This window comes from Pterocles gutturalis, unplaced genomic scaffold, assembly GCF_000699245.1.
Source record: "Pterocles gutturalis isolate BGI_N339 unplaced genomic scaffold, ASM69924v1 scaffold23168, whole genome shotgun sequence".
Lineage (NCBI taxonomy): Eukaryota > Metazoa > Chordata > Aves > Pterocliformes > Pteroclidae > Pterocles > Pterocles gutturalis.
Window position 1 is genome coordinate 7367 of NW_010126292.1, and position 11811 is coordinate 19177.

The 11811-nt window shown below is 40.6% G+C and overlaps 1 protein-coding gene across 1 annotated transcript in view; it reads right to left on the minus strand.

Annotated features, from left to right (window-relative positions):
- Positions 1-590: 590 nt before the first annotated feature.
- TTC7A (tetratricopeptide repeat domain 7A) overlaps positions 591-11811 on the minus strand; it is a gene marked incomplete at its 3' end in the record, with an annotated part of 72170 nt that continues 60949 nt past the window's right edge. Inside the window, exons 12-14 of the mRNA XM_010078932.1 lie at positions 10716-10773; positions 7305-7377; positions 591-751 (exon numbers count right to left, since the gene is read on the minus strand). Of these exons, the coding sequence (XP_010077234.1) occupies positions 591-751; positions 7305-7377; positions 10716-10773 (292 nt within the window). The remainder of the gene's footprint in view (positions 752-7304; positions 7378-10715; positions 10774-11811) is intronic.

Here is an 11811-nt window from a genome sequence, read left to right on the forward strand (position 1 = left end):
TGGAGGACTGAGTCAAACACAGAACAGTGGAAACCTTTGGCTCCAAGAAGTCTGTGCTCGTTCAAACCTGCTCTTAGGCAGCCAAACCATCCTTTCAGTTACACATTATTACAGCTTGTGATTTTCAACTGATTTTTTTCCCCAGCTGTGCTATTGCAGCAGACTGTGTCATACATAAGTATCAAAAAAAACAATACAGGAAGAATTTGTCTTTAACCAGGAAGTTTACCAAATATAAAATTATTTGTGATACAGACAGATCAGATATCATAGTTGTCTCACACTCATTTCTCCACACGTGAAGTGACACACAAAAAAAAGTACAGGAAGAAATATGGGAGAAAACACCACCAGTACAATACAGAAACACAAACAAGTATGAGGATTAGTTTTAAAAACAGAAAGACCATGAAAACAGAAACAAAAGAATACTCTGAGGCTCACATGTTTTAGCTTCAGGCTACACCCAGGAGGAGAGTGACAGACCAGCAGCACACCTGATTTAACAGGCTCCTTGTGTGTAACTGAGAACAGAGGTAGTGAGCGGATCATTCCTGACTGGATGTATCACATCAAGCAATAACTCTTACCTAAAGCTTTCCGGGTATTCAACAACAGCCATGTTGATAACATCCAGTGCATGCTGATAGTGCTTCTGAGCTGAAAAGAGGAGGGCCAGCAGATGAAGTGAATTCATGTCATCTTTGCACAGTTGCAGTGCTTCCTGAAGATGTTCTATAGCATCAGAAATCTGGGAGGAGATGGAGTAGAAATAAAAAGAACACATTTCTCCTTCAGTCCTACATTATACCCCAAAGGTAAGAACAAATACAGTCTTTGGAAATTCTGAAGAAATCCTACTTAAGCACCTATGAGAAAGACTCACTATCTGAACAGTTTGCCAAAATTAACAGACTGCACTGCTTGGAGAAAAAAAAACCAAAACAAAAAACACACACACATTCTAGAGAAGGGAGTCTGCAGCATTACTAAATCACTGCTTATAAACAGGAGCAGCAGACCTGATCCAGTCAGCCCCCTCTTACTTCGGCATGGTGCTACTATGCTGTAAGCAGATCTACTACAGAGGAGGCCCAATTCTCAAGTCCATTTTCTAGGATGGGTGGCTGGCTTGCTCTTCACCTAGGGGAGAGCATTACACAGCTCTGCTGCCTTTTGTCTCTTGTGATGGCTTGTACACGGCCTTTCACTATTTTAATCAAAAACATAAAAATTAAGTTTGAGTGTTCAAGGGTAAAAGAGTCAAGATTCAAAATACTGTCAGAAAAGAAAAATCTTTGCAAGCAATGATGTAAAGAGCAGTCCTGACACTCACAGCAGCAGCATGTCATTAGAATCAAGTCTCACTTGGCAAAAAACTTAACATCTATAATGAATGTAAGTATATCACATGCTCTTTGTGATCCAATACCCTATTTTAGGCTATCTGTTCAAAAGGGAACTTCTCAGTAGATTTTCTTTCCTTTGGCTACCAATAAGTTTCATATGGAGGATTTTCTTTAAGATTCTCTAGTGTCTGAAATTACCGTTAAATTATTCCAGATCTGTGTTTGGCCCTGGAAGCTTGCAGAACAAAACAGAAAAATGTAAAATTTTATTTTCCTCATCTATACTTTCCCTTAAGAGATGGAGAACATAGTTCCTTCTTTCCTACTATGAGAACTTCCCACCTAGCAAAGCTCTGCAGACATTCTCCTCCCTTGGTATACCACCAGTGTCAAATTCCCACTCACTCAAGAAAACAGGTGGCACATAAGCAAGGAAAGCAACAATTACACAGCCTGCAGTTACAGCAGAGGTTGCTGATTATCTACATCCAAGGTATAGTTCTGGGAGCATGGTACATATTCTGTTCATGGAACAACTTCATCCTAGCATCCAAGCAACATTTCACTCTGACTGTATGCAAGCCAAAGTACTTTTCTATTACTGGTGACTCCATGCAAGTCTGGAGATCACTACAACTGCTCCACAGACATAACCCCGAACTGGCATCTGGCCCACAGCTTCAAAACTGCTGAATGTTCTGGCGTAGATTCAGGTTGGGATATATGACTGAGTGCTAAGCTTTAATGAATTACTGCTTCTCAGTGGAGGTACTTTAACCACATCTGTTATTATAGCCTACTACAAAGGTAAACACATTGGCTTAAATCACCAGTGTTCGCTCAACAGCTTACTAGGACACATTTTCTTACAATGTGAAAACACTAGAAATCACAAGACAACTTGGAACTGGGACAACAGCCATGAAACTGTGGTGGGCCCAGATGTGTCCGTCCACAAAGTCCTTAAGTAGGTATACCAGAGGTATATATATTTGACTTATTAAAACAAAGGTGCTATCAAGACTCTCCTTGCACTCAGGACTAAAAACACCTCTTACTTTTTCTATACTTCTGTCTCAGGCCTGCACAAATTGTCATAAAGAAATTCCAAGTTTGGGGAAAAACAAGTTAATTAGAAGAAAAAGAAAATCTGTAAACCAAACAACTGGAGAGGGCTTTGAGCAACCTGTTCCAGCTGACCCTGCTTTGAGCAAAGATTCAACTGGGTGATCTCCAGAGGTCCCCTCAAAACTCAGCTACTCTATGATTCTAAAGACTTCAGAAAGTGATCCTAGTTTGCTAGTTTGAATAAGACAAAGAATAACACTTGAAACTAGTGTCTTTACTGAGGGATTTTGAAATTGTAAGGATACTTGACCTTACTTGCACGTGAATGTGCAAACTAGGTCACTGGGATTTTACACATGCAAAGGGCTGATGATCACACAACTGCAAGCTCATACCCCTAAGAGAGGCCAGCTACCAAAAAAGCTCTCTGACTTTGTTGCAACATACACAAAATAAAGCATCACGAAAGTCAGTTGTGGTCACTCCTGCACACCTGTGCTGACTGAACAGGCTGTCACATACTGCTGAAACAGATGTAATTTTAAATAATTTTTTCCCAGTTCTGTAGCATAGGGCTTGCAATGGTTACATTTCATTTCACTGCTTCACTCTGGTACCATCAGAGTCACAGGCAACGGCTGGTTTTGGAAGTTAACCCTGCTTCCCTGATTGTTTAACTTGAGCCCAAAAAGATTCCTTAGTGCTGTAACACCATTAGTAGCCTACATAGTACTGCTCCATAATTAGAAACAGTGGACAAAACACAGATAAGAAAAGATAACCTTTAATAATATGAAGAGACTCCATTCCTTTATGGGAAGCATTATACAAAACAACAACCTGCAACAGACCAAATGCAACGAAATACAAACTAGATTTCTAGAACAATAAAAGCAAGATATCTGGCAGCAGTCAACACAAACTTGGTTTGAAAAGCAGAGATGATAAATTTATTGACAGATGCCACAGATTATTTACTTAAGTAACTATGTAATATGAGAAAGATGGAAGCTGTCAGCCCAGATAGCACCCTGAAACTTCAGGGCTGTTATCAGGGGTAGGCTGCCAGTTTAAATTCCCTACAAGTGCTGCAGTTTAAAGTAATCTTATTTCAGATGGACTGCAAGTCCAAGTGGGGCCTGCAATTAGAAGATGCTACCCTTCTCTGATTCATCTTTCTGTTAATAAATACACCATGTGTTCTGCATGGCACCCAGGTATATTCAGATCACACTGATTAGAAAGCAAAGATCCTGCAGTAAGCCAGAAATAGCAAGTTGCAGCACTACCAAAATAATGCCACAATATGGATTGTTTAGGCTGCCTCTTATATAACAGGATTTATTTCAATAATGCTATATGATTCCTTAAAAACAACGCTGGGATGTTACAACTGTAGGTATAAAAAGGACAACAGTATGAGTACTAAAAATAATTCCCAACAGTAGAATGCACTTGCATATTTAGAATGGTAAATCAAATAGGATCTCAGTCTTCAGCCCTTATAATTTCTCATCAGTTGTGAGTTATGGTTAATTAACCATTAAAACTATCCTCTCCATCTCTTTTTATAACATGGGGATTATAGAAAGAAGAAAGCTTGATTGACTGATAAGAGCTTCCATTAAAAACAGACTTGCTACAGTCCACTAGAACTCCAGGAAAGCATGTGTGGATGTATTTAGGAGTTGTTATTACTTTATTCTTACTGGTTTTGATCACCCAGAAAAATCTAGGCCAGGATGTAAACAGAAAAGCAGCACGTTGCTGTTCATCAGAGGAGGCACTGGCTGGTCTGGAAGAAACACCAACCAGAACTACCCACATCCATCAGTTGCTCAAAGCAGCACCTCTCGATACCTACTAAAACAGAGCTCACCTCCTGAGGCAAAGAAAAGACAGCAGTCTCACCTTCTTCCAACCAGAATAAAAACTGGAGAAAACAGATGAAATATTTTCACTGCAGTCTTAACAAACATTTATCTTATTTTTATATCCAGACATTCTGGAAGGCAGGAGGTGTTTTTTGGATATTGCCACTTGAAACTTCAGGTCTCTTGGCAGCCTACAGATGAAATTGATAAGTGAGACCTCTAATTCTCAGCTGCTGGCCCCTGGCTGTCTTTCCCTTCCTATTTTCACGCAAAGAAAGGTCAAATCAAACCAAGTATTAAAATGGTATGAAACACCCCATGTTCTTTTTATGTATCCAATACTGATTTCACCACCACCCAAAACAAGAAGGGAACCAGCACTTAAAATTAACAAGAGCACTGACTCTCTAGAGTCATTTCCATAGAAACCAGTCTGCTAAAGAACAAGGCAAGGCATTAAAATCAGCGAGCTTTGAAATGCTCATTCTACCTTGATCCAAATGCTGTTACCACAGAAACAGGAGAAGCAGCCAAACCAGCCGCTGGGAGCTGCGAGTTACAAGTCTCATGTGTTGATCAGCTCAACCAGCTGCCAGCCGGACACTGCAGGTGGAAATAACCACCATAGAAAATACTGACCTCAGCCTCATGGCACTTCAACTTTGATGGGAAAACCAGACTGAGATCCTCCTTATAGAAGAAGGTATTCTACCCTGTAATTTGCTCAAAAATTCACCCTAAACTGCTGTGGGACTGACTTAGAACCTCCAGGAGTTACTGGAGTCCTCCCAGTGACTCCAGTGGTCTTTAAAGACACAGAACCACAAATACAAAGCATATCATCATCTTTCATTCCGGTTGCCGGTGGTTTTCAACTGCCTGCTCTGCAAGAGCTGTCTATAACCATTCCTCCTCTTGTCACGTCCCCATCACGCATCAGAGGGGAGCTTATGCTTTTCCATTTCCCCTTTCCCTTACCCAGTGCTGACAGAGACAAGTGCTATAGGAAATATTTTAGAGTCTTTCAAAGAAGATGAATCGCTTCAACTTTGCTTGACACTCTACTGGTCAGCTGCCTCTCTTGCTTTGTTCCATGAAAACGGCCTCTTATCTGTGCAAGCTGATACCTGGATTTTTCAGTGTTGGGTAAGGATACCTCATTTATTGACCCTGAATATGGAAACAAAAAGACCCGTCTGTTGAAAATAACACTCAGGTATTATATTATAACCTACTGTGTAGAAATGGCCCAATTTGTTGGTACTGCAGCATTGCCTGATGGAAGCCCTAACTGTGACATTCAATAGTTAATGCAATCTATGAAAAAAGGCATCATTTATCTTTCAGTTAATCAGAAAGAGAATATATTAGATACTTTAAATAATTAAGGATATTAAAAATGCATTACCAAATGTTTATCATTAAGTAAACTGGCAAAAGAAGAGTAGGATATTTTACAGCAGTCTAAAAATAAAGATGTCTCGGGTATCTCCTCTCTCTCCAAGCACGCATTAAAGATTTATATCTCACTAGATGGAGAAGAGCAGGAGCAGCATTGCAGGGGTCAGGCTGACACTACATAACACATTTAGATCACACATCTATCATAGCAGGGGAAACTGGCAGAACATCAAGAATGAAAGTACACAGGTGAGGTAGACAAAAGAGAAAGTGAAGATGAAGACAAGAGACTAAATGGAAAGACCAGGAGAGAAGGGAAATGATGAAACGAGACGTACAAAACAAGACTGTTCAGACAAACTACAACTGGAGAAAGGCTAATGAGTTAAAATGCAGTGGACCAATAACAGTGAAAACAACAACAAAGAACCAATGACCACAAAAATCTTGATTTTTTTTTTAAGGATAGCAGCTGTAAAGCTGTGATGCTTTTACTTATGGCAAGAAGCAGAAGAGGCAGCAGATCAGACAACCTTCCTAAGAGGCAAAAGCTGCGAGAGGAAGAAGGGTAGCTGGATATTTTTTAATGAAAGACCCCGGGCGAACTGCATCATAAAGCACCCAGTAGACAGATGAGAAAGTTAAACAAGCCATTTTAATTATCCTTTCTTATTGCAAGCTTCCTCACAACACACTGCTCTCATTATGAAAGAGTTACAAAAGTGACATTATCAAGAGTGTGCTCTCTTGGAACAATTAGTTTAACCTAATGAACACACAGCTCCCCTAATTAGCTCAGGAAAGTAAGAAGGATCCAGCTGTTTGACTCTGTAGCGTGGACTAAGGAGAGAGAACTGCAGCAAGCAGAAAGCCTGCCAAAGAAGGAAACTATGATGATGAAATTTCAAATCTAGCTACAGAAGCATTTAAAAAATAGGGGCTGCTCCAATAAAGACTTTGGCTTTTAAATAGAAGGGACAGAAGTAAAACACATCCCAATTATAAAAAGAAGGGACAGAAAAATAAAGCACAGCCCAAATGTTTTTTTTTTTTTTTTCTGAAAGGCAGTGCAGTATATTTTCTGATCAGCTTAATTTTTATGAGTTAACACCTGCAGCAGCATTCAAACACCAACTAATCCCACTCACTGCAGAGCTCCAGCACCCGTCAAAGCCTAACACCAAACGTGCCCAAGTATGGAATAAACCAATCCCCAGTGCAGAGAGCGTGCGATCTGGCATGATACAGAACCAGGCAGTAATGAGAGAGCCTTTGGAGCAGCCTGCAGCAGGACACAGCGTGATACCCAGGGAACAGGAATAAACACACCTCGCTTGCCCCACACAGACAAAGTTGTTATGAGTGGGAACAGCACTGCTCAGGAGTTAGAGCTGAATGCATGCCCTAAGGAAGGTTGTTCCATGTGCTACAGAATTACTACCTAAATAATAATAATAAAAAAAAATATCTTACATGAACATATTCTGATTTTATTGTTATCAATCATGATACAGGAAGGAAGGGACCCTGTTTAGCAAGTTGAGGTCCTGTTCAATTGGACTGTCCTTCTCCCACTGTGACATGACTTGGTGGTTATCAGATATACACATACCTGTCTGACAAGAGCCAGCTGCAGTGATAGGTAGAGGATGATTTGGTGATCTTCTGGGGCCAAGTCACGTGCTCTTTAAGGATGACCACACAATATAAAAAGAAAAGTGACTGTTAGATTGTACTTTGCAGAACTCCTTCACCATGGGTCACACACAAGCACAGAACAAAACCGAATCCTCTTACAGTAAATTAGTCCAGTAGCAGGGGAGTACACCAAAAAAGCAGATCAATGCTGGCCTGGCTAAGCCAGGCTCACAGGTACAAGTATGAGAAACACAACTGCCAGGATGTTACACAACTTAAGTGGCATTTAATGAAGGAGCATGTAATGCTTTGGAACTTGGATAACTGATATGGAGAAAGTAGCTCTTAACTCATGACAAATCCAGTAAAGCATTATTTTAAGTAATTTAGGTGAGGGGGATAGTTATCCAACGTGTTCCTATACTGACACTTTTCAAACAATAGAAGAGGGTTAGGTAAGCACTGAAAAAGTAATAATTATTTCTGCTCTTACTGTGACTATGAGCATGTAGAAGACTAAAGATCAGGAGCCCATGATGTGAGCTGGTGCTCAAACACAAAAAACATCCTGCACCCTGCAGCTTCTAGTCTAATCGTTGACAGTAGACTCCTAATTTGGAAAGGGAAGACACAGAGGAAAGAACAAGGATTTGATGGCAGGAGATGAGCCTGGACCAAAACCAAGGTCCTTACTTCTCAAGCTTAGACCTCTTAGACATTACCTTCTAGTCCACAGCAGGCAACAGTGTGCACTGCAGTGACCCCTTGGCTAGTGAAGGCTGCAGCATCTCCAAAACATAGATGTGGAGGTCCCTCACATAGGCTTGTGCAAGGGATGGACAACCAGGGCAGAACTATCCCTTTCTCAGGCTATGCTAAGCATGAACCTGCAGTCTGAGCTTGCTAGCCTATGGAGAAGCCATTAACCAAGGCAACATGAAGACAGCGTTTTGGGGACCTAACCTAGGAGCAACATGGAGCACTGCCTCATGCCACACTGGCAGACCAGCCCAGGAACCAGTGGGTTATACCCTTGCTGACCCACAGAGCTCAGTCCTAGCTCTATGGCACAAGGAAGTCATTTCACACGGGGGAGATGGGGAAGAGGAAGGTCCCTTGTAGCCAGCCGATATTCCTGACCTCTTTCCGGGCTGCGTTCCAGGACACCAGGGAAGCCTGCACCTGCATTGCCCTGCCCAAAGTGAGCATGATTAACATCCATATGAGGAAGAAACAACAGGCTGACAAGGCTGGTGGTTAAAAACCCTGCCAAAGCTATTCATTTGCTAACAATAAACAAACAAATAAACAACAAATATAAAAAAAATTACTTCAGGAAACAAGCCATAAAGCTTTTTAATAGCAGCCACCTCTTAAATGCCATCTTGGCCTGTGAGCAAGGAGCTGTTGGAGTTGACTTTTATAACTAACGGCTCTAGAACTAATTAATTTAATATGGACTGAATGTGTCCTGTAACTCTGCAAGTCAAAGTAGAAGTCAAGAATCCTGAAGCAATGCCAAAGACATCAAGGCGCAATTAGTACAGGCAAGTCACTAATTTCTCCCCCCACTTAAAAACAAAGAAGTCCCAACAACAACAACAAACCAAAAGAAAAAACCCCAGACCTAAACAACAACAAGACTCCACAAGAAAGGAGCCAGCTTTTCCCTATGCTGTTGGAGCAGGGTGAGTCGCCTCTTTAGCCAGCAGCTCCTATGAAACCTTCAATAGCCTCTCCAACAAGAAATAACGGGGGAAAGTTCACACGGGTGTATGGGAGAAGAGATTAGCGGTGGTTTTGGAAAAACAAATGGTTGTTACTTTACTGTTCAGTTTCTTCAAAAGGTATTAAAAAAATATTTGATCCAATCTTCCAGTTGAAAAGCCACTTACAAAGATGGCTACAGACCAAACTATGGCCTGAGATCATACATGTACTTTAAAAACAGGTGAAAAACAAGGAAGATAAAAAAAGAAAGAAACCAAACTCATGCATTTAAGATGACACTAGTAACCAACTCACTATCACAACATCCCTATTGGCTGAAGTTTGAGTACCTAATGTTTAGCTAGAAGCTTGTCTGCTTCTTAGCTTGCATTAAGACACCATGAAAACAAGCCACAGCCAGCTGGAAAGGTCAAAGGATAAAAATAAATGCAGTTTAAAAGCACTGCAGCACCGCAATTACATCAAAATTGGGCAGTAGTGTAAGTAGTACATTGGAGTCCACGAACTAGTGCGACTTAAAGTATACTCCTGATCTAAAAAGTGACTGAATAAATGGCTTTTTAAAATTTTATCTTTCAGATTTCCATAAGGTAAATTACAACTGTTCCAACTTACTATGTGCTCTTGCAACCACTGTAAAACCAGCGCAAGACAAACATGATGGACTCCTCCTTGCTCAGCATCAGAACTGCTAAGATACAGTCACATGTTGAACCTGCTACATCTGTTCTTTCAAATACCAGAGATCTCAGATTTTCTTCACTTTTGTAATGTATTTATGTCCACACCAAACTCAGAACTAGGTACTTCAGTCCAAGATTTAGAGCACGTAAGCTTCCATTTGGCTGCCATCCCAAGTCTGTAGGTATATACATTATAATGTTAACTGCCCAAATACCACCTAGTGTATTTTGGGTGGTGTAATGTAGTTGTCACAGGGTCAGGAACCTCACAACTCGCATCTCTACCACAACAAAACTGACAAAAAGGGTTTTCAATCCAAGCGGTTTTACTTGAGGTAACTGTATTTGCAGAGGACTTTATTTCACAGATACTTTCAGGGCAGAGCCATCGAATTAGACTCACCCACAAAATACAGTGGTGAGGAACAGCTGAGTGGTGACTGCTTTGTACCGCTAGCTATGTAGCCCCTTCTTCATACAACAGCTCATGTAAACACTCATTAGGGCAGCAATCATCCCCTTCCCAGTAAGTACACTCATGCCAGGTCGCCCCATAGCAGCCTACACCCCAGTAGTGAAGGTACTTTCCCACCATGCGGGAAATAGGAGTTAAGCCTGCTTCACACAGGAATGGAGACAAAACTAGCTTTCCACATTCGCCTCCTGGCATATGAGGAAGTTGCATCTCCCAACACTGTAGATCTCACTGCAGATTATTTGGGGCCAACGTTATTTCTGTTTAGTGGCAGAACAGGTACTCTTACCTTGGATATTCAAACAAATAATCCCTGCATTTACCCATCACAAAAATGGTTCTGACAGACCATCACTGAAGTTTACTGAACTGTTTTTAAACTTTCAGGCAAGGAAGCCTTATACAGAAGAAAAAAAAACACACATTAAAACCAGCAATTATTCTGAATTCATGTAAAGAAATACACAATGCAAGTATCCACCAGATTCCTACTCACCTCTCCAAAGTCTGAAGTGCCTTCTTGTTTAATTCATCCTGAGTGCCCTTCAGAGTAGCTGTAGGACAAGATACAATGCCATTTAAGAGCTGAATTCAATGTTTAAGATCAAATAAATAAATAAATAGTTACACATGCACAGAGTATTTTAAACTCATAAGCATAAAAACTGTGGAAATCTGGTGGTGCGTGTGTTAAAGGCTAGAAAACATGCCATTTTGTTTTTAAAGAGTATTTTAACCTGAATTCTCAATTTCATTTTTATTAGTCTTCTGCAACTGTGTTGTCTGAAATGCTCAAGCATTTTTTATGTATGCCACTGAAGGGGTCTGGAAGGAGAAGGGGACATACACTGACCATATATTAAGAACATAGCAGGCCCTCTGCAAAGTTGGTGTATATGCTAAAAGCAGTAACCAGCACCATACTCTGAGTCAGACCATCTCCACCATCATCTCCATGTAGGAGGGTGCTGCTGGCTGAACAAGGAACACTAGGAGCCAAATTTACAGCTCTATGACAAAACCCTTGACAACATACCACCTCCCTTTAGACCACAACAGACTTCTAGGCTACTTCAGCTGTGGCATTAGCCACTACTGCCCTTTTTGGCTTCTAATTGCTTGACTAAAGGATGCTACCCACTATGCTCACTTCTTAATGTGTGAACTAATTCCTAGTCAAAACCATAAAAGGAGGAGAAGAATCAAGTTCTTGTAATGCCAGGGTATCATAAGATATCATAATCATCAAGACAAAGGGGAACAGAGGAAATGCTTAGAGAAGCATGGCTTTCGCAAACCCAAAATATCTGGAAAGCTAGCAATAATTTTCAAAAGTACATTGGCTGTCTTGTTCTGTTTCTTAGTTTTCATATTTTGCATAGCAGTTGTTCCTTGTTCTGCCTATCCTGAATTTGAGAGCTACTGATCAACAGCACAACAAAGTGATGAGTAGTTAATCCATCAGCAAACATCCACCTATTAATATATTTGACTTAGATATATCAAGTCAGTGTAAGCTCCAGAACAAAAAGTTAGTAAGTAGTATATACTTAAGCAACAAAATCAGATAAAATTCAATCATTCCTAAAAGT